Source organism: Coloeus monedula, assembly GCF_965178545.1.
Source record: "Coloeus monedula genome assembly, chromosome: 28".
NCBI classification, from domain to species: Eukaryota; Metazoa; Chordata; class Aves; order Passeriformes; family Corvidae; genus Coloeus; species Coloeus monedula.
This window is the reverse complement of record NC_138808.1, coordinates 4,098,934-4,124,457: the sequence shown is the minus strand read 5'-3', so window position 1 is coordinate 4,124,457 and position 25,524 is coordinate 4,098,934. Positions and strand designations below refer to the sequence as shown.

The following is a 25,524-nucleotide window of genomic DNA, read 5'->3' as shown; positions in this document are numbered from 1 at the left end:
CTAACGAGGTTGCCAGGGGTTTAAATGGCGGTAAAATACAGCAGGGAGGGAGTGCAAAGAGCGTTTTTGGGGCTCCCCCCGGCTGCTCTCGGGGGGCCTGTGGCTGCTCCCACCCCCCTGCGTGGGCTGATGCCTCAGTTTCCCGAGGGACAACCCCACTCTGACCAGGGTTTGGGGGTCCCGTTACCCCATTTTGGGAGTACGGGGTCGCGCATTTGTGTCCGTGTCCACGTCCCCCTTGTGTGTCCTCTGTACCCCACCTGCACCCCCTCGTGTCCCACTCACGTCCCCCTTGTGTCCCCCCCTGTGTCCCCGCTGCGTCCCCCCCCTTTCCTCCCCCAGTGTCCTCCCGTGCCCTCTCCCGTTTCCCCCGTGCTCCTCCCCGTTTCCCCCCAGTGTCCCCCTGTGTCCCCTCCCGTGTCCCCTCTGCGTCCCCCCACGCCCCCCACCCCATGTCCCCGGGGGTTTTGTGCCTGCTCCCGCCCCCCGCGTGGGCTGATGCCTCAGTTTCCCGGGGGTCCAATCTCACAATGACCGGGTTTTGGGGGTCCCGTTACCCCGGTTTTTTTGCGGGTGCGGGGTCGCGTGTCCGTGCCCGCGTCCCCCGCGCCGTGTCCGCGTCCCCCCCCCCGTGTCCCCCTCATGTCCCCGCTCCTGCGCAGCGCAGGGAGCGGGCGGGCGGTGCCACTGCGTGGGGAAGGGGGGGGGCTGCGCGTGGGGGGGGAAAGGAGGAGGAGGAGGAGGAGGAAGAAGAAGGAGGAGGAGGAGGAAGGAGGAGGAAGGAGGGAAGAAGAGGAGGAGGAGGAGGAGGAGGAGGAGAGGGGGGGAGCAGGGATGCGGCGCTCATTCCCCCCCCCGGCTGCAGCGGGGCGGCGGTGAGGGAGCGTGGAGGAGAGGGAGACAAGATGGCTTCCTCCTGAGGGCCGGCGCCGTGCGGGGCCGGCGGGGGCTGCGGGGGCAGCGCGGGGGCAGCGGCGAGGTAAGCGCACCCCTTCCCCCCCAAAACACCCCCTCTGCACCCCCTCAGCCCCCTCCCCCTCCAAAATAATCCCCCGCCGGGCTTGCGGGGCGGTGCGGGGGAGGTTAAAGACCCCCCCCCCCGCGGTGTTGGCGGCCCCGCGGGGCCGCGAGGACAAAGCGGCGGGGCCTGGGGAGGGACACACGCCCCGCGCCCCCGCCCCCGTTTTGTGGCTGTTTTCCTTCTTTTATCCCTTTTCCTTTCCCTCTAGCATCGCTTCGGGGGGGGGGGGTTAGGGTGGGGGTGGGGGGAGAACGGATAGGGGTGGGAGCCAGATAAGCCTTAAGGTGCACCGTGCCCCCCCCCCCCCATCGTTATTCCCCCGTGTGCTTTTCGCCTTTATTAATGATCGTTTGTATTAATTGATGCCGGCCGTCCCCGAAATGTGCTGAGCTCAGAGGTGCGGCGGGGTGATGCGAACAAGGGCGATGAGGCTCCCCGCCGTGACGTCACGGTGACGTCACCCGCCGGTGGCAGCTGTCAATCCCTCGCCGTGACGAGGACCCGGGTCCGGCGCGGGCACCCCCCGCTCTCCGTCACGCCGCCAACGACGGGGGCACGATGGAGGTGGGCAGAAAAAGCAGCTTGTCCTCCTCAGCGGGGTCTCACTTGCCCGCCCAGGCGGCGATTTGGGTTGTCCCAGTGCCAAGAGCGGCGTGCTTCGGTGGCGGGCAGCGCTGCGGATGCTGGCGGCTCCAAGGGACGTCGCCGAGGTCAGGGCAGAGCGTTGCCAAAACGCGCGGCCGCCCCGAAGTTTGGAGTCGGCGGTGAGCGGCTTTTGGCACCACGTGTTTTCGCAGGGATGGGGATGCTTCAGATCTCGCACCCGGGGATGCGCCGGGCGCGTGCGCCCGCCAACGCCGGAGCTGCCTCCGGAGCGGCGGATGCTGTGCGAAAAAAAAAAAAAAAAAAAGAATCCAGAGCTCGATTTCCACCGGTGGCAGGTGCCGGGGCGGTGGGTTCGGGTGCCGGGATGCGCTGAGCGGCGGCGCGGCCCCGAGGTTGCATCATGCTGGGAAGGGCTGGGCAGCGCCGGAGCAGAGTCCTCGCAGGTTGTTACGGTGGCCCCATAAACGAGCCCCACTCTTGGCCTTTGGCACCTCATTAGCTGTGGCGAGGTTTGTTTTTCGGATTGCCCGACATGGACTCTTTGTCGCAGGTAATTAGGGGGGGAAGGTGGCTCCGAAGAGGAGACGGTGGGATCTGGGGAAGGCAAAGTGTGTGTGTCCCCAACATTTTGGCTTTTCCTTGGGGGCCTTTGCTGGCCCCACTGGGAGCAAGGATGGCATGATGGCTCTGGGACACATGGTTGTGCTTTGGGTCTGTGTCCCAAAAAGCCCTTCTTGAGCTGTCCCTGGCGCTGGCACACTGGCAGTGAGCTGTCCCCACGGCACAAGGGTCCCCAGTCCCCTTCCTGCATGTGCTGAAGTCCCCATTCCCTGTCCCCATGGCAGCAGGGTCTTTGGTCCCGGTTCTGCATGTGCTGCAGTCCCCAATTCTTGTCTCCATGGCATCGGGGTCCCTGGTCCCCTGTCTGCATGTGCTGGGGTGCCTGGTCCCCGTCTCTGTGCCGTTGGGATTTTGACTCCTTCCTGCATGCACCAGCGTTCCCAGTCTCCATTCCCACATTATCGGGGTCCGTGGTCCTTTGCCTGTGTGTGCTGGGATCCCTGGTCCCCATCCGTGTGACATCGGCATCCTCAGTCCGTGTGTGCCAGGCTCCCCTGTCCCTGTGGCTGTGTGTGTCCCTGTCCCCGTAGCAGTGGGGTTCCTGACCCCCTGCCTGCTCCCTGTGGGAGTTTCCTGGTCCCCATCCCCACTGCATCAGGATCCTTGGTCCCCCGCTTGTGTGTGCTGGTGTCCCCATCCCCACGGCAGCCGTGTCCCTTGTCCCCCACCTGTGCACGATTGGGTCCCTGCTCCCTGTTTCTGCAGCATTGGCATTCCTGATCCCTCCCCTGCATGTGCAGGGTCCCTTGTCCCCATTCCCATGCCACTGGGATCCCCAGTCCCTTCCCTGCGTGGACAGGGCTCCCTTGTCCCCGTTCCCATTCCACTGGGGTCCCAGTGCTCTTCCTGCCTGTGCTGGGCTCCCTTGTTCCTGTGATGTCGGGGGGTCCTCGGTCCCCTGCCTGCATGTGCCAGCTTTCCCTGTCCCTGTTCCTGTGGCACTGGGGTCCCCATTCCCTGCCCCCACCGTGTCCCTCGCTCCACGTGCGTGCCAGGAATCTTCTCAAGGGGATGTCATGAAGGGGCCAGCGCCAAACCCACCGTCCCTGTCCCCTCGCTGTCCCCACTGCGGATCGGGATGCAGGCTGGGATGAGGGAGATGCCCCCAAATCCCTCTCGGGGACACCCCCCTGCTCCCTCCTCTGCCAGCGCTTTAATCTCGGTGCTTTGAGCTCTGTGTAAAAGGGTGCCAGACCATTTTTGAGGATGAAAGAGCTTTTTTCATTTATCCCCTCTGCTTCCCGGGCCGGCATCCAAGGGAAGATGAAATGAAACGGGAAGAGGCTGGAGGTGAAACAGCTGTGATCAGCTCTGTCCCCGCTCCACATCTGCCCGCCACACCACTGCCAGCCCCGCAAAACCAGCTCGGCCCCAATTTTCTCCTCTATCCCGGGGCCAAAATCCCCTTTCCCCGGGAGCAGGGGTGCTGGGCGGCGGCAGGGCAGCCTGGGATTTGCAGGCAGGGCTGTCGGAGGGAGCCGTGTCGCGGGGACAATGCAGTGTGTTTGTTTGCTACAGCTAAAATGGCAGTTCTTAAGGGGAAAAAAAAGAGAGCGAGAGCGAAGTGCTTCTGCACATCCAGTCGCCGCATCTTTTGATTAAATGAGATTTTGCTGTCGAAGGGGGGAGCTGGGGACCACGAGCTCCTGAGCCTGCAGTTCCCATCGCAGCCAAATGAGGGGAAAAAAAAAAATTCCGAACCACCCCGAGCTCTGAAAATGCTGTGAAAAAAAAAAAAAAACAACCGGATTGGAGCAAGTTGTAATTGCTGCAGTTGTCAGCGTGGAGGCCGGGGATGCTGTGGGGTGACCGGAGGGTTTGTCACCGCGGGGCTGGTGGCACAGCCCCGCTCACCGCAGCTCCACTTCCCAGCCTGGCTGGAAAGGATGGAGAAACATCCCAGGAGCTGCAGCTGGGATGTGGCAGGGAATGGGGAGCAGGATGAGGAACAACAGAGCGAGGGGCTCTGAAGACCCTGAGCCTCGGAGGAACCCGGTGGTGTGGCAATTAAAGCCTCTGCACTTAAGGCCGTTGCGTTGAAGCCGCTGCAGTTAAAGCTGTGGCGCCTAAATCCTCGCCAATTAATGCTGTTGCAATTAAAGCCCTGGCACTTAATTAACGCCATCCCTGCACCAGCCCTCGTGGCGGTGCCGGCTTCTCCCAGCCGTGCCAGGTGTCTCCATGAGCCTTCCTGGTTGGAATAGCTGGTGCAGGAGCACACTGGGAGCACACTGCTGGCCTACTGGGAACACCCTGTCTGCCAGCTGGAGCACACTGGGAGCATACTGGGAGCATCCTGCCTGTCCTCCAGAGCACACTGGAAGCTCACTGGGAGTGCACTGGGAGCACAGTCCCTGCTGGCTGGACCACACTGCCTGTCCTTTGGAGCACACTGGGAGCGTCCTGCCTGCCCTGTGGATCACACTGGGAGCAAACTGGGAGTATGCCGCCTGCCCTCTGGATCATACTGGGAGCAAACTGGGAGCAAACTGGGAGCACGCCGCCTGCCCTCTGGATCACACTGGGATCACACTGGGAGCGCGGCCTGCCCTCTGGATCACACTGGGATCACACTGGGATCACACTGGGAGCGCGGCCTGCCCTCTGGATCACACTGGGATCACACTGGGATCACACTGGGAGCGCCGCCTGCCCTCTGGATCACGCTGCCTCCCCTCTGGATCACGCTGCCGGCCGGAGCACGCTGCCTGCCCGCACATGGCTTTTTTTAGGTTTACAAACATGACGGGCCCGTGCACGCGCCGCTTCCCCCCCTCCTTCCCCGTGAGTCATCAACCCCGTCACCGGGGCCGGGGAAGCCGGAGGCGGCGTCGGCGCTTTCCCCGTGGTGCTGCTGACCCCAGCCAGGGGCGGGGGGGGGGGGGGGGGGAAAAAAACAAAAGGCAAAACCAGACTTTGGTTTTCCGTTCTTTTAACCATTCCCCGTTTCCACTTTTGGCGAGCGAGATGGGGAGGATGCGGATGGCGAGCGTGGCTGCCATCCCGGCTCGTGGGTGGTCTGTGGCGAGGTGTTTTTGGAGAGGACCACGGCACCGGCTGGAGGGTGGGAAGAGTTGAAACGTCACTGGCTTCCCCGGCTTCCTCACCCTTTGTTGGTTGTTTCCCCAGCCTTGGATTTAAGGCGATGCTGATCGGTGTGGTTTTGGGGATGGGTGAGAAAAAGCTGGTGAGGATCCCAAAATGTTGGCAGAGGTGCTGGCAAAAGCCTCCTGGGGGCCCGGCAGTGCCGGCAAGCGTGGAGATGCCGAAGCCCCCGCGCTGAGCTCATCGGCTGAGGTGGCTCTGGTGACTCAGCAGTGCCGGTGCTGACTCAGCGGCCCCGGCCCCCGGGGAGGCAGTGGGATAGCGGGAGAGCTTGAAATTTTTGGGTAGAAAAAGGGACTCCTTTGTACGGCGTGCTGCAGTTTGCTGATGCCGAGCCAGTATCCGTGCTGCCAACGCATTTTCCACCCCGTGCACCTTCCTCCGGCTTTGGAAAAGGGATTTCATCCAAAGGGGTCCCGTCTCCCACCTGCCATGAGATGCTTTCCCCCACGGGAAATGGGTCGTGGCAGCGAAACCAGCTCCAGGTTTGGCAGGGGCGGCGTTTTTCCTGCTCCCAGATGGGGTAGGGCCCGGCTCCCACTCATCTCCCGGCTCCTGCCCGCCGGCCGTCGCGCCGCCAACTTGCCCGTGCTTGCCGGGTGGGAGGGCGGCGGCACACACGGTTCTTCTCCTCCTCCTCCTCCTCCTCCTCCTCCTCCTCTGCTGAAGGTCGGGCTGTGCAGCGGCGTGAGGAGCCCCACGTCCCGGGGAGGGGGGCACGGCAGCATCCCCCAGGTATGACGGGATGGGGGTGACCTGGAGGGGAGCCAAGCACCTGTGGGTGCTGGCTGGCACATCCCTGACTTTTACCTGGGGACTGGGAGGGCGCAGGGACTCCTCCTCTGTTCAAACCGGGGGCAGAGGCTGGAAAACTGGGGTGCACTTGGGTTAGTGCTTTCCTCCTCGCTCCTCCGAATGTGGCTTTTCCCCCTGGCTTGCGGTGCAAAGCGATCGGCAGGGTGGAAGTGCCCCCACAGGGGGTTGTGGGGGCTGGAGTGGCTGGGAGGGGACGGAGCCGGGTGCTGTGGGGAGTGCTGGCAGCAGGGCTCTGAAATCGGGCCCGGTGCCACGGGGGCGGCCGGAGGGGGATGGGAAATGCAGCTGGGCCGGGTGGGAGGTGAGGAGAGGCCCCAGGCCTTCCCCGTATGGACCATGCGCTTCCACTTCCTTCCCATATGGGTCCTCTTCCTTCCCTGCCCCTGTCCCTTTCCTCCCTGCCCCCTTCCCATTCTTCCTCGTTTCCCTTCCTCCTCATCACCATCTTCCTTTTCTTTCCCCTCTTCCCCTCCTTGCCCATCCCCTTTCTCCCCTTCCTTCTCCTTTCTTCTCTTCTTTGCTTTTCTCCCCATTTCTCTTCATTCCCTTCGTCTCTTTCCCCATCCCTTTTCCCCCATCCCCTTCTTCCCCTTCTCCTTCACCTTGCCTTTCTCCTTTTCCTTTCCCTCCATCTCATTCTCCTCATCTCCTTCCTCTTTCCCTTCTTCCCCTTCTTCCTCTTCCCTTTCTTCCCTCTCCCCTTCCTCTTCCCCTTCCTCTCCATCCCTCCTTTCCCTTCCCCAGGGACGGAGCAGGCACGGTGATTCAGCCTTGCCAAGCCAGCCCCGGTGCCAATCTGGGAGCCGGCACGAGAGGAGCCAGCTGTGTTTAAGGAAAAAACCGCTTCAAGAAACAAAAATAGTCCCGTGGGGTTGGTTTTTTTTCCCCTCCTTCTTTTCCCTTTCAAGAGCTCGGCTCCCTCCCTGTCCACCCGGAGCCGGCAGCCTGACGCGGCTCCGTGCCGTGCCAAGCCTTTCCCCCTGCCCGCGCCAACTGGCGGCTCCCGGCTCGGCTCCGCGCCGGGAAGACGCAGCGTGGTGGGAACACACGCCGTGGCTTGGCTGCGGCATCCTGCTTCCCAAAAACTGCTCCAGTGGGAGCATCCGCTGGGAGCATCTGCTGAGGCATCGCTCGCCTGTCCGCAGCGCTGAGCATCCCTGCTCCGAGTGTCCCTGCTCCGAGTGTCCCTGCTCCCAGTGTCCCTGCTCCCAATGTCCCTGCTCCCAGTGTCCCTGCTCCAAGTGTCCCTGCTCCGTGTCCCTGCTCCCAATGTCCCTGCTCCGAGCGTCCCTGCTCCCAGTGTCCCTGCTCCGAGTGTCCCTGCTCCGAAGTGTCCCTGCTCCAAGTGTCCCTGCTCCCAATGTCCCTGCTCCCAGTGTCCCTGCTCCCAGTGTCCCTGCTCCCAATGTCCCTGCTCCGAGCGTCCCTGCTCCCAGTGTCCCTGCTCCAAGTGTCCCTGCTCCCAGTGTCCCTGCTCCGAGTGTCCCTGCTCCAAATGTCCTGACCGCAAGCATCTTCACCCAAACATTCCCACTCTGAGCATCCCCCGTCCAAACATTCCAGCCCCAGCCTTCACCGAGCATTCCTGCTTCCGACATCCCTCTGCTGAGCGTTCCTGATCCCAAGCATACTCGCTCCGAACACCCCAACCCCAAGCATCGCCACTCTTGATCGTCCATTCCCCAAGCATCCTGACCCCAAACATCCCCACCCCAAGCATCCCTTCCAAAAGGGAAAACACTTTTCCTGCAGGAAACGAGGCAGTTGGAGGTGGGAACAAATTCTTTTCCACCTTGGGAAAAAATCCTCCATCTCCCTCGTCAGCCCCCGGCACTGGCGGGATGCCAGTGCAGGAGCTGGGAGCGGGACCATGTTGCATTCAACTGGCTCATCACACCCCAGTGAGGAGGAAAAGGGGGTGGAGTAGTTGCTCCAGCACCGTCCGGAGAGGGGTCATGGCCGTGGGGGTCCCTGAAAGCGCTCCTGGGACTGGAGCAAAGCAGAGCCGGGCTTCCCGCAGCGTAAATCAGCTCAGCTCCCTCGGCATCGCCGTTATTCCGGCTTTTCTCCGGGCTAAATGAGGACAGGAGTGAGCAGCTCAGCCCCAGCGCTGGGGTCAGCCGGGGCCATGGAAACAGCTTGGAAAACAAGGCGGGAGAGGCGGCCGTGGCCGCCCGCGGCGGCGGGAGGCAGCGGGACCACGAGCCGGCGCGGTGGGTACCCCGGCCGGGGGGAGCCGGGGGGGCACTGGGGGCTCTCACCAGTCTCACTCGGCGCTTGGGCTTCCCAGATTTCCTTGAATTTCCCTTTTCAGGGGCGTCGAGTTGGATTTAGGTCATTTGCTCCTCTCTGGCCTGCCTCCCGCTGGCATCGGGGCACTGCGGCGGTGCATTGGGACCGGGAGGGGGTTTCCCATCTCTTGGGCTGTGGCGACGCAGATCGGTGCTCCCCAGGAACATCAGTGTGATTCCGGCAGCATTCCTGGCCCTGGCACAGCCCTTCGGTGGCACCAGCTGAGCGGTTTCTTGTTGTAGGGTCTCCAGTGCTCAGGGATGCTCAGGGCTTCCCCCAGCAGCGCCCCTAACCCACCATCCCAACAGAGGATCCCCGGGGTTGTTGCCAGAGGAGGAAAACCACAATCCGAGTGCCGGGGCTGGCCGGGCTCCACCGGAGCGGGGCCGGCAGCCAAGCTCCCTCTTGGCTGGCCCGTGCCACCGGCTGGCAGCAGCTCCCGCTGACCTCCGCAGCTCCCGGCCGTGCCCTCGCCGCAGCCCTGGCACACGGTGCCCCCCCCAGCCACCCCGATGCCACTGGGAAGGGCTCAGCATTCCCACCGAGCTTCCTCCGCGCTCCTCTGACTCCCAAATTCCACGCTTTTATTCAAATCATGTGGTTTTTGCAGTGGGGTGGCACCGAGCGTCCCAGCTGCTGTGTGTGTGCCGGGTTGCTCCGTTCTCTGCAGCTCCTGACCCGTTCGGCTCCTGCCGAGGGGTTTAACAAACTCCCAAAATATTTATTTTGGGGAATCTTTGGGGCCCTGGTGTGGGGAGCAGGTGTTTTGGGAGGACGAGGGATTTAAAATCCATTTCCCTGCTGGCTTTGGGTGGGTTTAGTTTGTTCATCGTACAGCCCAGCAAGGAGGTGAAAAGAGTTAATTTGAAAACGTGAAAAAGGGGAAAAATAAAGGGGGAAAAGTGGGATTGGAACAGCTCAGGCTGTAAGGAGGATGGATGGATGGATGGATGGATGGATGGATGGATGGATGGATGGATGGACGGACATGTGTCCCTGTGGGGACCCAGATCATCCCCTGTTTTTTGGGTCAGTTTGAGGCTGCTTTGGGATTTGGGTGTATAGGACTGTGAGATACCCAGGTTCCTGGCCATGTAGGGGTGTTGGATGTATAGGTCACTGGATATATAGGGTTGCTGGGCATATAGGACTCAGGAATTTAGGGTTGCTGGATATATGGGATCGTGGAATATCTGTGTTGCTGGATAGAATGAATTGCTGGATCTATCAGGTTCCTGGGTTGCTGGATGGATGAGATTGCTGATTTTATAGGGCTGATGGACACATAGGGATGCTGGATAGATAAGGTTGCTGGATGTGTGGAGTTGCTGGATATATGGACTGCTGGCCATATGGGATTGTTGGATGTGTAGGTCCCACGATTGGGTATACAGGACTTGGATGTTTAGGATTGCTGAGTGTTTAGGGTTTGTTTGGTGTGTAGGATTGTGGAACATTTAAGGTGCTGAATATATAAGCTGCTGGATATGCAGGCTGGTGGAGGTGTCAGAGATTGCTGATTATATAGGGCCCTGGATGTATAAGTTTGCTGGATATACAGGTCCATGGTTGTATGGGTTATATAGGGTGGATGGATATATGGGATTGCTGGATATACGGGTCACTGGATCTATAGGGAAGCAGGATCTGTGGGGCAATAGGATCTGTAGGGGAGCGGGATCTATAGGACAGCAGGATCTGTAGGGCAGTGGGATCTTTAGGGCAGCTGGATCCATAGGGTACTGGAATCTGTAGGGCACTGGGATCCATAGGGCAGTGGAATCTGTAGGGCAGTGGGATCCATAGGGCAGTGGGATCTGTAGGGCAGTGGATCCATAGGGCAGTGGGATCTGTAGGGCACTGGGATCCATAGGGCAGTGGGATCTGTAGGGCAGTGGATCCATAGGGCACTGGGATCCATAGGGCACTGGGATCTCCAGGGCAGTGGATCCATAGGGCACTGGGATCCATAGGGCACTGGGATCTGTAGGGCAGTGGATCCATAGGGCACTGGGATCTCTAGGGCAGTGGATCCATAGGGCACTGGGATCCATAGGGCAGTGGGATCTCCAGGGCAGTGGATCCATAGGGCACTGGGATCCATAGGGCACTGGGATCTGTAGGGCAGTGGATCCATAGGGCACTGGGATCTCTAGGGCAGTGGATCCATAGGGCACTGGGGTCTGTAGGGCACTGGGGTCTGTAGGGCACTGGGATCCATAGGGCAGTGGGATCTCCAGGGCAGTGGATCCATAGGGCACTGGGATCTCTAGGGCAGTGGATCCATAGGGCACTGGGATCCATAGGGCACTGGGGTCTGTAGGGCACTGGGGTCTGTAGGGCACTGGGATCTCCATGGCAGTGGATCCATGGGGCACCGACATCTCCAGGGCCGCTGTTGCTGCCGCAGCAGCCGGAGCTGTGCCCGTCCCTCCCCGCCGGGTCCCCCCGCACGGGGCGTGGGGGTCGAGGCGGCTCTCGGGGCCCGGCCAAGGCGGGCGGGCAGGCGGCAGGGCGGGCGTGGGGGCTCTGCTGTCCATGCGTCCGTCCATCCATCCCCGCTCCGTCCGTCTGTCCGTCCCCGCTCCGTCCGTCCCCGCTCCGGCCGCAGCCGGCCCGTCCGTACGTGCGCGCGGCGCCGGCACCAATGGCTCCTCCAGCTGGTTTGGCAGGGGGCGGGGAGGGCCGGGGCTCCCGGGGCTCCCGCAGCCCCGCTCGGTCTTTCCTCCCCGGACGGGCCCGCCGTCGCCTGCGGCTTCGCCTCCCGCCCCGCACACGTAAGTGCCGCCCGGCCAGAGCCAGAGCCGTGCCCGAACCCGGCCCCGTGCCCCCGCCGCGCTCCCCGGCGCTCTCGCTGCGTTATAAACGGCTCCGGACGATTCCCAGGGAGCGCAGCCCAGGCTGGAAACGCTCCAAGCCGGGCTCAGCCCGTGTGGTTGGTTGGTTGGTTTGGTTTTTTTTTTTTTTCCCTTCCTTCTGTTTAAGGCATTTAAACTGGGGGGGGGGGGGGGGGGGGGGAGGAATTAAAAAGAGGAAAAACGGATTTAAAAAAAAAAATGTTTTTGTCCTCACGGGGATTTTCCCCCCTTTTGTAGCGCCCAGAGGATGCAGAAGGGGCTGTGCAGGAGCAGCTGAGTTAACCTGAACCATATCGCTTGGTTCTCTATTTTCATTTATTTCCTCCCCTCCGTCCCTGCCTCCCCTCCCCAGATTTTATCCTTTCCCGGGGTGAATGGAAGGAGGTTTGGGCAGGCAACACTTTTTCCGAGGGAAATATCCTGAGGGCGGAGGAACTGGTGCCCACGGCAGGGAGGGGGGGATTGCTGCGGATGCAGCCAGAGAGCGTCGGGATGGGGGGGGGGGGATCGATTTTTGGGGAGAAGCTGCAAGGTCCTCCCATCTCCCAGCCAACAGGGCCAAGAACAAAAGGAGCTGGATGGGAGAGCCAGGGGAAAAAAAAGTTTTATATATATATATATATGTGAAGTTTTTTTCCTCCACTGATTTGGGGAAGGTTGTGGCTTTTGGGTTAACCCTTTAGGAGCAGCGGGGGATCCTTTGCTCCTTCCTTTAGTTCACAGGATGGACTGTTTTCCTACATTCCCAGCCCGGTTCCATAACCCAGTTTATGGGATGGAGCAGCCCAGGACGCCTCCCTGGCCCTGTGGCTGATTTTTGGGGCTTCCCCTGCCCTTTCCCAGCAGGTTCCTCCCTGGGGAGACCCTTGGGGCCGCTCCCCACCCGGAGCAAAACAGGTTTGCCATCATTTCCCTGGGCTGGCGTCACCACCGCGACGCTTCGGGCCACCAGCGTGTCCCCCCGAGCCCTTGGGTGGGGGGGCTCAGGGCTTTTATCTCCCTGGCACTTGGGAAAATCCCCTTTGGCTGGGCAGGAGGAGCAGGAGGAGGAGGAGGAAAATGACGGCGTAGGAAGGACGGGCGAGGCCGTTTCTCGCTCGCTTTGCAAAGGAGAGCGGAGGCGTGCTGTCCCCACCCTGCCCGGGCTGCGGGAGAAACACTTTCTCCTCAGACCTGACCGACCGGTCCCGTCGCTCGCGGCTCCGGCGGCGGCTCCGCGGCTGCCGCGAAGGCACCGGAGCCCCTCTAAAATCCACGGCGGCATCGGGGTGATGCCGGAGCGGAGCCGCAGTGATCTGCACCGGCGCTGCGCTCCCCTGGGGAGAAGGGGTTTTTCGGGAAAGAATCGTGCTGGGAGTGGTTCTTCCAAGGTTTCGCCGGAGTCAGCAGCGTTCTTATCTCTCCAGCGTCGCGTTCTTATCTCTCCAGCGTGGCTCTGCTCACGCTCTCACCGCGAAGGGTGGAGGGCTCTGTGCCGAAGCCGTGGTGCCTGCAGGGTTAAGTCCGTGTGCGTGTGAAGCCGCACACGGACGCAGAGCAGCGGCTTAACTCGGAGCCGTGACTTTGTAACTCGGGGCTCCCGCCGGATCCGAGCTGCGGATCCTTCCCACGAGCCGGTGCCGGCACCGTCCAGAGGCAGGAAACTCTGCCCACAGCCTGTGCTTGCTTTGGCACGGTTTTTCCAGTGAACTTTGCTGTATTTTTAGCTTGCCGGAAGCTCCCCCTGGTTTTTGGCAAGCGGCTCAATGCGCTGCCAAGCGCCCGGCACTGAAATCCCCGCTGCTGAGGTGGGACAGCACACAGAGAACAAAAAGACACCCCCCCCCCCCCCCCCCATCCCTGGCAAAACCCCTTGGAGGGCGTTAATCGGGGTGTCCAGCCCCGACGCTGGGGTGTTGGGCTCCCTGGGTGCCACCACCTTGCCTTGGCGTGGACGGGTGGGTTTGCTCTGTCCCTGGCACGCCGCCGGTGCTGCCAGCGCTGCCGCTCGGCGCGGCCGGGGGCCCTGGCCAGCCGTGTTGATACAGACGCCGGGTTATTTGAGGTGAAAGCAGCCCCTGGCACCGGCGTAGCCAACTCGGCGGCTTCCTGCCGTGCCGCGGCCCCCGGCGAAGGACGGCTGCTCCCGGCCAGGATGTTTGCTCCTGGCGCGGCTCCAGAAACCCCCGCTCTTCTCCTCGTGCTGTTTCCTTCACTGGGGCAAACTGTGTCACCGGAGCCAGGGACGCCCTCCGTGTCCCACCCCGCGCGCGTCGCCCTCGGCGGGTGATGGAAATCCCGAACCGTCCCGTGAGCAATTTCGAAAGCGGGCGGCGGGGTGGGGACGTGGGTGGCACGGGGCCGGCGCGGTGGAAAGCGGGTTCCTTCCGAGTCGAGCTGCTCCTTACTCAGCCGGGCAGAACCCGCGTGGCTTTGCCCACGGCGATCAGTTTCTCGCGTGGCTCGTCTGTGTCTTCATCTTCATCCCCCCCCCCCCCCGGTCAGAAAAAGAGATGAGGAAAGGAGGACTAAAGGAAACAGAGGGGAAAAGTAAGGTTGGGAGCGCTGGCAGGTGGGTCGTGGAGGGGGATGCTCACATCTCTTCTCTCTCCATGTTCACAGACAGGTTCGGCGGGCGACGCGGTTGATGGACCCAGCAGAAGCCAAATGGAAGAAGGGCCAATTAATTATGTGGAAGAAAGGCGGCTGAACGAGGGCAGCGGGCTCAGCCTGGTGAATGGGGGCCGGCCGGAGGCGGGGGGGACCGCGCTGATGGAGCCGAGCGGGTGGTCGCCGGGCCAGCCGCCTGCCACTGGCAAAGCCCACTTGGAAGATGTCAGGAACCTGGTGGCCTTTTCAGCAGTGGCCGAAGCCGTTTCCTCCTACCGGCTCCCGCCGCCGGGGTCGCCGTCGCTGCTGTACGAGAAGTTCGACTCGGAGATGAGCCGGGGCGGGCTGGGCACGGCAGACGGGGTGCCACGGGGAGAGGACCTGCACGCCCTCAAGGCTGCCCTGGCTTTGGCCAAGCACGGTGTGAAGCCCCCCAACTGCAACTGCGACGGCCCCGAGTGCCCCGACTACCTGGAATGGCTGGAGCAGAAGATCAAGACGGCTCTCGGAGAAGAGCTGGCATCGCCGCGGCCCCGCGCCACCGCCATCCCCCCGCCTCCTCCCCCAGAAGGTGCTATCGACCCCCAGCCGGTGCCTGAGGCTGCCGAGCCGTGCCCGCCCGACGGCCTCCCCTTTTCCCAAAGCGCGTTGACCATCGCCAAGGAGAAGAACATCAGCCTGCAGACCGCCATAGCCATCGAAGCCCTCACGCAGCTCTCGGCCGCTCTGCCCCAGCCCGTGGGCGATGGGCAGCCCCCGCCGCCGCCGCCGCCGCCTCCACCTCCCGCTGTCCCCTTCGGCCCCGGCCCCCTCGGCCCGCCGGGGGCCGCGTGGCAGCGAGGGGATGAGCCCCGTTACCCGCCGGAGCCGGGAGCAGCACCTGAGCCATTTTTCGGCGCGGCACCTCCGCGGGGGAACTTCGCAGCCACTTGGGGGCTGGAGGCCGAGGGGGCAGCGGGGGCTGGAGACCCCATGGCAGAGCTGGAGCAGCTGCTGGGGAATGCTGACGACTACATCAAGGCGGCTTTCAAGAGACCCGAAGCGACGGCCGGCAAAGTGACAGCCCCCAAAACAGAACCCCCCGAGCGAGCACCCAGCAAGGAAGCACCGGGCAGCCCCCGCTTGCCACCGGCACCGCCGGAGCCCGACCTGCACAAGAAGACGCAGCTGGTCCTGCAGCAGCATCTCCACCACAAGCGCAGCCTCTTCCTCGAGCAAAGCCTGGCGGCGGCGGCGGCAGCACCCCCGGACCAGCCGAGTGGCTGGTGGGCTCCCAGCGCCCCGGCCGTGCCCCCCAAGCCCTTCGAAAAGCAGCCCAAAGAGAAGAAGAAGAAAACGCCGCCCGAAAAGCCCCCGCCGGCCAAACCTCTCCGCAAGCAAGTGCAGATCAAGAAGGCGAAGCAGAAGGACTCGCAGCCGCTCTTCCCACCCCTCTGGCAGATCAGCCTGGAGGGGTTTCGGGCGCCCGCCGAAACCCCCGCCGAACCCCCCGCCGAAGAGATGCAAACGGAACCGCCGCCACCGCCGGCCTTCCCGCACCAGCCTCTTGCACTACCCCTGCCCGCCGCATGCCCCCCGCCACCAAACCCCCTCGACGGCGTCCCCCCGGCTCCCGACTCTCAGGAAAGGGGTGCCCCCGGGGGGGGCCCCCAAATTCACTTGGCGCCGGCGGGCTTGACTGGCTCGGAAGAAGCACCGGCTGCCCCCCAGCCGGCCACCTCAGCTCCCGTCATGGTGGATGACAAGTTGGAAGAGCTCATCCGACAATTTGAAGCCGAATTTGGGGAGAATTTCAACCTGCCGCCCCCTGAGACGCCCGCCCCGCTCGCCCCTGGGGCTGCTGAGCTGCCGGGGGTTCCAGCACCAGCCCCGCAAGGGTCCCCCACCACCACCACCGCTGCCCCGGCTCCGAGCAGCGCTCCCCAAGCCGGACCCAAAAGCGTCTCTCCAGGGAAGGGGCCGCTGTCAGAGCCACCCTTCACTGCCCGGTCCCCCAAACAGATCAAAATCGAGTCTTCTGGTGCTATCACCGTGGTGTCTACCACGTGTTTTTACTCTGAAGAAAGCCAAAACCCAGACGTGGACAACGTCGACAGAACACCCACCAAGGACGAGGTGCCGCTGACGCCCACCCTGAGCGGCTTTTTGGAGTCTCCGCTCAAATACCTGGACACGCCAACCAAAAGCCTCCTGGACACCCCGGCCAAGAGGGCACAAGCGGAATTCCCCACCTGTGACTGTGTTGGTGAGCGAGCAGCCATGCTGGGACGTGCTGGGGGGTGGTGAGGAGGGTGGCAGGGTGAGGAGGTGGCTTTGCAGGGTGGGGTTGACCTGGGTAGATAATGGACTGAGGCCGTGGCGCCAGCAAAGCCCCGATTTCTGGGGAGGTGAGGCACTCACGTGGTGAAACCCCAGTGCTGTGGAGCTCCCTTTTGCTTTCTCTCCTCCTCTCTTATTTTTACAGTTGGATGGAAATCCCAAGCGCCTGCTGCGTCACCGCGGGGGTGGCACCTGGCTGTGCCGGGGGGGAATTGCATGAGCAGCAAAACCAAAAAGGGCTGTAGGGTTTTCCTTCTATTTAACCTCAGCCGGCTGAATCCCAGGAATCCATGGTGGTCCCACCTAAAGGCCCTCTCACCTGGTGTATTTTCAGCCAAATTAGCTGGTTCAGGTTACTTTGAGTAACCCAAACTTTGGCTTGATGCTTGTGCTTATCACTGAAAAAATACTTGCCATTGGGATGCTGCCTTGTTCGCTGGCCAATCCCACCAGGCTGCGTTAAAAAATCACCAAACTCTTGGATTTGCGTTTTTTTGGTGGGTTTTTTTGGGTGTGTATCAGCATTTGTTAGACTTTGCAGCAACTGCTAGAGTCCTTTCAGTCCACCTCCCTCCGAGCTGGATGGGGGAGCTGGATATTCCCTCCCCAGTATTTAGACTGGACCTGTGCGCTCCCCTGGGAGCAGAGGGGTGAGGATTTGGGGCATCCCTCTGGAAAAACGACCCCTCCACTGCTGAGAGAGCCCTGGGCTAAGCACGAGCTGCACTTTATTAGCAAGGCTCACGATTATTTATTTACTTGGCTTGTAAATGGCAGCAGGAATTAGCCCAACCTCCACAGAGAGAAGGGAAAGCTTTTCTGAAGCCGCTCAAACCCATCTCGGAGGTCGCCAGGAGAAGATTGGAATTGCTTTTTCTTTTCCAGCGTCGTTCAGGGGCTGGGGGAGAGGGGATTCCCCCCCCCGCCACTTCTCTGTTTTCTCAAGGAAAAGCTGTGGGAGAAGGAAATGCAGCAGGAGCCGGGCTTGGTGCTTTATTGGGTGCCGGTGCTGTTGGAGGCTGTAATAAAATGAGCCTTTGCTGCACGTCCTGTATTGATCCCTGTCTGGACAGCTGCAGCCCAGCTGAGCCCGGCTTTCTCCTCGGCCTGGCTCCCAGCCAGCTGGACATGATGGGAATGAAAATCAGGGCGGTGAGAGCAGAGGGATGCAAAGACAGATCAGCCCCGGCTGTGGTGCCGGATGCATCCTGCCCGGCAGCACTGGAGCAGGATCCACCCTGCACCCAGATCCACCCCGCACCCGGGGCTGGGGCTGCTTGGAGCATCCATCGCTTCCCACACCGGCACCTTTGTGCCCTGAAAGCCGCCAGGGGTTTGTTGCTGCAAGGGGGGTGTTGGTTGCAGGGTTGTAGCTCCAGCATCCTCCTGCAGCAGCCCCAGGATCCTCCTGCAGCAGCCCCAGGATCCTCCTCCAGCCCCAGGATCCTCCTCCAGCCCCAGGATCCTCCTGCAGCCCCAGCATCCTCCTCCTGCAGCCCCAGCATCCTCCTCCAGCCCCAGGATCCTCCTGCAGCCCCAGCATCCTCCTCCAGCCCCAGGATCCTCCTGCAGCCCCAGCATCCTCCTCCTGCAGCCCCAGGATCCTCCTGCAGCCCCAGGATCCTCCTGCAGCCCCAGCATCCTCCTGCAGCCCCAGGATCCTCCTGCAGCCCCAGGATCCTTCTCCTGTATTTTGAACATTCTTTTCCCATAGCTCCACCATCCTCCTGCAGCCCCAGGATCTCCTGTAGCCCTGGTGTCCTTCTCCTGCAGCCCTAGCATCCTCCTCCTGTATTTTGATTATTCTTTTCCCATAGTGCCACCATCCTCAGGATCTTCCCACAGCCCCAGTGTCCTCCAGCAGCTCCAGCATCCATCTGCCATAAGCCCCACTGTCCTTCTCCTTCCCTTGATTTTTGGTGCACACGTGCTCGGTTTGAGGGAATTTGGGTGAATGGAATCCTTCAAGGCAGCTGGCAAAGGTGCAGACCCCAAAATCTCTGTCCCCCGCTCCTGTCTCTGCAGAGCAAATCGTGGAGAAGGATGAGGGGCCGTATTACACCCACCTGGGCTCGGGGCCCACCGTGGCCTCCATCCGGGAGCTCATGGAGGAGCGGTAAGAGCCCCTCACCACGGGGCCCAGCACGGGGGCTGGAGTGCAGGAGGGGCTGGGGTCCTGTCAGGGGAGTGGGGACTTGAGAGAGTGAGTGGGGTCCTGTCAGGGTGAGCGGGGTCCTGTGGAGAGAGGGGGGCTTGAGGGAGTGAGTGGGATCCTGTCAAGGGAATGGGGGCTTGTGAGAGTTGAGTGGGGGCTTGAGAGAGTGAGTGGTGTCCTGTGAGGGTGAGTGGGGTCCTGTCAGGGATGTGAGGGTTTGTGAGAGTGAGTGGTGTCCTGTGAGGGTGAGTGGGGTCCTGTCAGGGATGTGAGGGTTTGTGAGAGTGAATGGTGTCCTGTGAGGGTGATGGAGGCTCCTGAGCTTGAGTGGGGTCCGTCCTGTGAGTGGGGGCTCCTGAGGGGCCTGTGAAGGCGAGCAGGGCTCTCAGGCACGTGGGGGCTGTGGAGCTGACCGCTGTCCCCCGGCAGGTACGGCGAGAAGGGCAAGGCCATCCGCATCGAGAAGGTCATCTATACAGGCAAGGAAGGGAAGAGCTCCCGGGGCTGCCCCATCGCCAAGTGGGTGAGTGCCTCTCAACCCCGTTGGAGCCTCCTGAGCTTGGGGCCAGGAATTCCCCAGCTGGTGTGGCCACAGTGGGCAGGGGCAGGATGCTCAGTTCGTGGCTGGCAAGGAGGAAGTGGGAGCTGTGTCCACCCCCAGGGAAACTCCTTGGGGCTTCCCACCCTTGGCACCTGGGGAATGGCATGTCCAGTGCCAGCAGCTCAGCCCAGCCTCCCAAAGCCCGTGGGGTGAATGCAGCCACGGGAACACCCCCGGCTCTGTTCCCCCACACCCCACAGGGCACTGGGGAAGGCATCCAGGACCCGCTCTGGGATCCTCCCCATGCCGGGAGGTGTTCATTGGAGTGCTCTGACTTGGCCCCTCTGTTTCCCAGGTGATCCGCAGACACAACCAAGAGGAGAAGCTGCTGTGCCTGGTGCGGCACCGGGCCGGCCACCACTGCCAGAACGCCGTCATCATCATCCTCATCCTGGCCTGGGAGGGCATCCCCCGCACGCTGGGCGACACGCTGTACCAGGAACTCACCGACACCCTCACCAAGTACGGCAACCCCACCAGCCGTCGCTGCGGCCTCAACGATGAGTAAGTCCCACCACCACCACAGCCCGGGCTGGGAACGGGATGCAGGAGCGGGAGGTGGGAATGGGATGTGGGAGGGGGATGCAGGAATGGGATGTGGGAGGGGGATGCAGGAGCAGGATGTGGGAGCAGGATGCAGGAATGGGATGCGGGAGCAGGATGTGGGAATGGCATGTGGGAACGGGATGCGGAAGCGGGATGTGGGAGCGGGATGCAGGAATGGGACGTGGGAGTGGGACGTGGGAGTGGGACGTGGGAGTGGGACGTGGGAGTGGGATGTAGGAGTGGGATGCGGGAATGGGATGTGGGAGCAGGATGCAAGAATGGGATGCGGGAACAGAAGGCGGGAACGGGAGGCGGGAGCGGGATGCGGGAATGGGAATGGGATGCAGGAGCGGGATGCGGGAGTGGGATGCGGGAATGGGATGCGGGAATGGGATGCAGGAATGGGATGCGGGAGTGGGATATGGGATGCGGGAGTGGGATGCGGGAGCGGGATGTGAGAGCGGGATGTGAGAGCGGGATGCAAGAGCGGGATGCGGGAATGGGATGCGGGAATGGGATATGGGATGCGGGAGTGGGATGCGGGAGTGGGATGTGAGAGCGGGATGCAAGAGCGGGATGCGGGAATGGGATGTGGGAATGGGATGCGGGAGTGGGATATGGGATGCGGGAGTGGGATGCGGGAGCGGGATGTGAGAGCGGGATGCAAGAGCGGGATGCAGGAATGGGATGTGGGAATGGGATGCGGGAGCGGGATGCGGGAGTGGGATGCAGGAGTGGGATGCGGGAATGGGATATGGGATGCGGGATGCGGGAGTGGGATTCGGGAATGGGATGCGGGAATGGGATATGGGATGCGGGATGCGGGAATGGGATGTGGGATGCGGGGCTCCCTCCCGTTCCCAGAGCTGCCGTCACCGCGCGGCGCCGGCGGCTGACGCTGCTCCGCCGTGTCCCCCCCGCAGCCGGACCTGCGCGTGCCAAGGCAAGGACCCCAACACCTGCGGCGCCTCCTTCTCGTTCGGCTGCTCCTGGAGCATGTACTTCAATGGCTGCAAATACGCTCGCAGCAAAACTCCCCGCAAGTTCAGGCTGGTGGGAGACAATCCCAAAGAGGTGGGTGATGCGGGTGGAGCGGGGCAGCGCCGGGGCGGTGCTGGTTTGGAGCTCCTTTCCTTTCAGTGAAGGCTTTGCAGGCTGAAAATAGGATTCCTTGTGGGCTTTTTTATGGACTAAAGAGATGAGGAAAAGAAGGGTGGCACGAATGGGGCCTCTGTAGAAATCCCAGGGAAGAGCCAGAGGGCTCTTTGGTCGGGTGAGTGAAAGCACAACACTGAGGCTGGAGATTGAAAGGCCGAATCCTCAGGAGGAATTGAAGCCACTGTGTGAATTGAAGTCCTCTGTGCCATGGTGGATATTGTGGGAAGGGTTGGGTGCCGTGTGGTGTCCGTGGGCTCTGTCCCCAGTTCCATCCCTGCTGCCAAAACCCCTGGGTAATCTCCTCCTCTTTTCTCTGCTGCAGGAAGAGCTGCTCCGGAGAAGCTTTCAGGACTTGGCCACCGAGGTTGCTCCGCTTTACAAGAGGCTGGCGCCGCAAGCCTACCAAAACCAGGTGCTGGTCACCCCATCCCTTGGCCACAGCGGCCAGGCAGCTGGAATGGGTGAGGGGTGGTGGTTTTTGGGAGATTTTGGGTAACCAGGGCTCTCTCCTCTTTCCTTCCACAGGTCACCAACGAGGACGTAGCGATCGACTGCCGGCTGGGCTTGAAGGAGGGGAGGCCGTTCTCGGGAGTGACGGCGTGCATGGACTTCTGCGCTCATGCTCACAAGGACCAGCATAACCTCTACAACGGCTGCACCGTGGTAAGCAAGCGCCTGGCAGGGCTTTTCGGGGTGCTCCCCCCTGATTTGGGGTGCTCCTTTTGGAGGGCCTCCATCCCCAGTAGTCCCACCCTCGTGACTCCAGGTCCTTGGCATGGGCACACCTCACACGAGCTGCTCAGAGCCCCCCGCCCCAGCCAGACTTGAGCATGGTGCTAACAGGGACCAGCATCTGCTTTTGTCCAACCCAAACCCCATGGGAAGTTTCCAAATACCAGCCGGGGACCAGAGCAGGCTGGGGGGATGCCAGGCTGGCGCGGCTTCACGTCGGTGTGGGGAAGAAGTGGGAGGTTTGGCTCGTCCAGCACCGGCCACATCCATCAGCATCCCACTGACAGCACCTGCTCTGGCCAGGTCTGCACGCTGACGAAGGAAGACAATCGTGTGGTGGGGAAAATTCCCGAAGATGAGCAGCTGCACGTCCTCCCCCTCTACAAGATGTCCAGCACGGATGAGTTCGGCAGTGAGGAGAACCAAAACGCCAAGGTGGGCAGCGGGGCCATCCAGGTGCTCACGTCCTTCCCCCGCGAGGTCCGCAAGCTGCCCGAGCCCGCCAAGTCCTGCCGGCAGCGGCAGCTGGAAGCCAGGAGAGCTGCTGCGGAGAAGAAGAAGCTGCAGAAAGAGAAGCTGATGACGCCAGAGAAGATCAAGCAGGAAGCGCTCGAGCTCCCCACACTCCAGCCAAATCCAGGTAACGGGGGCAGAGGTGAGGTCCTGCTGCCCCAAGCCGCCCGTAAAGCTCGTGAGGGGATGAGGATGTGGCTGGGGGCTTTCTTGGGCTGGTGTGTTGTGGTGCTGGATGGCACCTGGGTTCTCACGAAGGTGTGAATCGATGCCAGTGCCCCAGGTGATGGCAAGGGATGCCAACCTCTGCAGTTGGCTGGCAAACCCATCACCGTGGGATTTCTGAGTCTGGCCGAGTGTTTTGGGGTCCTGGCTCCCCTCCGGTGGCTTCCTCGGCCAGCAGGTCACGGGGGCTGTGTGTGCTGTCCCACAGGTATGGCGTTGAAAGGCGGGATACCCCCGCAGCCGCTGAAACCTTCCATCAAGGTGGAACCCCAGAGCCATTACAACGCCTTCAAGTACAACGGCAACGCGGTGGTGGAGAGCTACTCGGTGCTGGGCAGCTGCCGGCCCTCCGACCCGTACAGCATGAACAGTGTTTACTCTTACCATTCCTACTATGCACAGCCCAATCTGCCTTCCGTGAACGGGTTTCACTCCAAGTTCGCGCTTCCCTCCTTCGGGTATTACGGCTTTTCCAGCAACCACATGTTCCCCTCGCAGTTTCTCAATTACGGGGCGCCCGAGAGGAGTGGGAGCAGCTGGGTGAGCAATGGCTACGAGAAGAAGCCTGACGTCTCGGCACTGCAGGAGAATCTCAACCACACCTATGGGAACACCAATTTCCCCGAGCCCGTCCCGCACAGCGTGCGGAGCAAAAACCATCACCAGCGCACCTACGAGCGAGCCAACCGCTACGCCAGCCAGCAGAAAGCAGCGGCGGCGGCGGCCGGGGCGCACAGGACTAGCTCGGGCTCGGAGGAGGCACCGTCGTTTGCACAGAACTGTTTCGGCAGCCGGCCCATCAAGCAGGAGCCTCCGGACCCCCCGCCCGCCATCGAGCCCCTTCCCAGCGCAGCGGCCATGCCCGGCACCGGCTTAGCGCTGCCGGCCGTCCCCGCGCACGGCACGGCACCAGAGCAGCGGTGGAGCCCCTTCAAAGCGCCCCGGGGCACGGCTTCCCCCGAGAGGACTAGCACGGCCGAGGGCTCGTGGAGCGCGCTGGCGCCGGGCTCGGGCGGGCGGGAGAAGCTGAGTGCCTTCGACGCTGCCGTGCGCTTGCCACCGCCGGAGAAGCAGTGGTCCAACGTCCTGGCGGGGGAGCCGGCGGCAGTGGCGGCGCACGGCTCGGGCTTGCTGCCAAAACCGTGGAGCCCCTGCAAGCTGGGGGAGACGGCGCTGGCTGGCGTGGGCACCCCGAGCCTGCTGGGGTCACTGGGGTTCAGCTCGGCTCTGCCAGGGCTGCCCAGCTTCCCCAACGAGCCATGGGGGTCTGTGAAGGTGGAGGAGCAGAGGACACCGGCACCCAGCCCGGGGCTGCCGGAGAAGCCGTGGGAGGCAGCGGTGGGGGAGAAGGGGGCGGCAGGGCCCCGCCAGGAGAAGCCGTGGGACCCCTTTGGCCTGGAGGAGGATCTGCCAGAGAAGGCGGTGAAGGAGGAAGAGGACGAGGAGGAGGAAGAGGAGGAGGAAGAGGAAGAGGAGTGGTCGGACAGCGAGCACAACTTCCTGGATGAGAACATCGGCGGCGTGGCCGTGGCGCCCGCCCATGGCTCCATCCTCATCGAGTGCGCCCGCCGCGAGCTCCACGCCACCACCCCGCTGAAGAAACCCAACCGCTGCCACCCCACCCGCATCTCCCTCGTCTTCTACCAACACAAGAACTTGAACCAGCCCAACCACGGCCTGGCGCTGTGGGAGGCCAAGATGAAGCAGCTGGCGGAGCGGGCTCGGGCCCGGCAGGAGGAGGCGGCGCGTCTGGGGCTGCCGCCGGACGCCAAAGCCTTTGCCAAGAAGCGCAAGTGGGGCGGCGCGTTGGCGACCGAGGCGCCCAGCAAGGAGAGGAGGGACTCAGTCCCCACCCGGCAGGCGGTGGCCATCCCCACCAACTCCGCCATCACTGTGTCCTCCTACGCCTACACCAAGGTGACGGGCCCCTACAGCCGCTGGATCTGAGACGCAGGCAACTGCCGTGGCCCCATCTTACCTCAACCCTCGGCAACGCCGGAGCCCGGCGTTGCTTCGTGGTGCTTTCTCCTCGGGCGTGGGGGAGAAGAAAACAAAAGTAAATAGACAAAACCGAAGCGAAACACAACAACCACAAAAACAAAAATCCAACCCATAGGAAAAGAACCAACGCGCGCGCTCGGGAGCAGCGGAGCCGGCGCGGGCTCACGCCGTCGGAGAGCTGCGCCCAGCGAGGAGTTGGCAAACCAAGCAAATCTTGGTTGAAGAACCCAAGAGGAACGATGCTGTTTGATGATTTTAGGTAATCTCATATTTATATCTCCATGTTTTTTAATCTAGCCTTGGATGAATTTCCTAGCGTCCTTTCACAAGGAGAGGTTTTTAATTCCACTTAAAATGGCCTATCTGTTGGATTTGATTTTATTTTATTTTTTACTCCGATGACAACGACGAAGCCGATCTTCAAAAGAGAAGCCAACATTGAAAAACCACCCTAATCATGAATCCAAACCAACCTGAACACCAAACCAGCTTAAAGGCAAGAGGTGACTCCCTCCAGCTCCGACGCGTGGGGGCTGGTGGGACCGTGTGCTTTACTGTCAGCCAGACATGCTGAACATCCAATTATTTTTATTCCAAGGACCTAAAAATACCAATTTTGCAGCTCGAGGAGTCCTTTCTTACAGCAATGGGAGCCCGGGAGCAAGCGGGCTGTCCCGGGACGGCGCGTCTTCGCTCGGCTCCTCGCCTCCGGCGGGATCGGTTCTGCCGCGACGGAGCAAGCTGGCGTCTTTCCTGGCGCCGGAGACCTCAGGACACGTCCGGGCTGGGGAATGCCGCTGCCGGGGGGCCACACTCGGGCTCGGACTTGGGGCTCCTTTGCCCACGGCCCCAGGGTGAGCGGCAGCGGCGGCATCTCCATAGGAGCCGACGGGACAAAAACAGAAAAACAAAAAATACAAAAAACAGGAAAAAAAACCACAAACCAACCCCAAACTGTGAATAGCGAGTGTTGCTCTCTGTACATCACTGTTGCTAAAGTCTGGTGCTTTCCGTCTCCGGGGGACTTTTCTCCGTGCAATCGGCTCTGGGAAGAGCGAATCCCAAGACTTGGCTGGCCAAAACCCCGCCGGTCCGCCTTCCCTGCCGGTGCCGGCGAGCCGCGGCCAGCGCCGCCGGGGCTCGGTGCTCTTTCTCTCCCCGGGTGCCATCCCTCCTTCCTACGGATCACCGTTCTTCCCGCAAAAAAACCCCCAACAAAACGAAACAAAAACCCAACCTAACCAATAAACCCAGCGACGACGACGACAACCGCGTGGTGCTTTTCGAACACTCTCAGTCGAGACTTCCCGCCTGACGCCGGAGCGGCGCCGGGACGGCCGGCGGGCGGCCGAGCTGCCCCCGCGGC

At 62.1% G+C, this 25,524-nt stretch overlaps 1 protein-coding gene across 1 annotated transcript; it reads left to right on the top strand.

Annotated features, from left to right (window-relative positions):
• Positions 1 to 11,108: 11,108 nt before the first annotated feature.
• Positions 11,109 to 24,104, top strand: TET3 (tet methylcytosine dioxygenase 3; the record flags this gene model as incomplete). The annotated part of the gene is made up of 11 exons (XM_082298300.1): positions 11,109 to 11,396; positions 12,354 to 12,587; positions 13,921 to 16,153; positions 18,253 to 18,343; positions 18,812 to 18,905; positions 19,279 to 19,487; positions 20,453 to 20,603; positions 21,010 to 21,099; positions 21,213 to 21,350; positions 21,723 to 22,059; positions 22,366 to 24,104. The coding sequence occupies 11 exons, from the start codon at positions 11,109 to 11,111 to the stop codon at positions 24,102 to 24,104; spliced, it is 5,604 nt and encodes a 1,867-aa protein (XP_082154426.1).
• Positions 24,105 to 25,524: the final 1,420 nt, after the last annotated feature.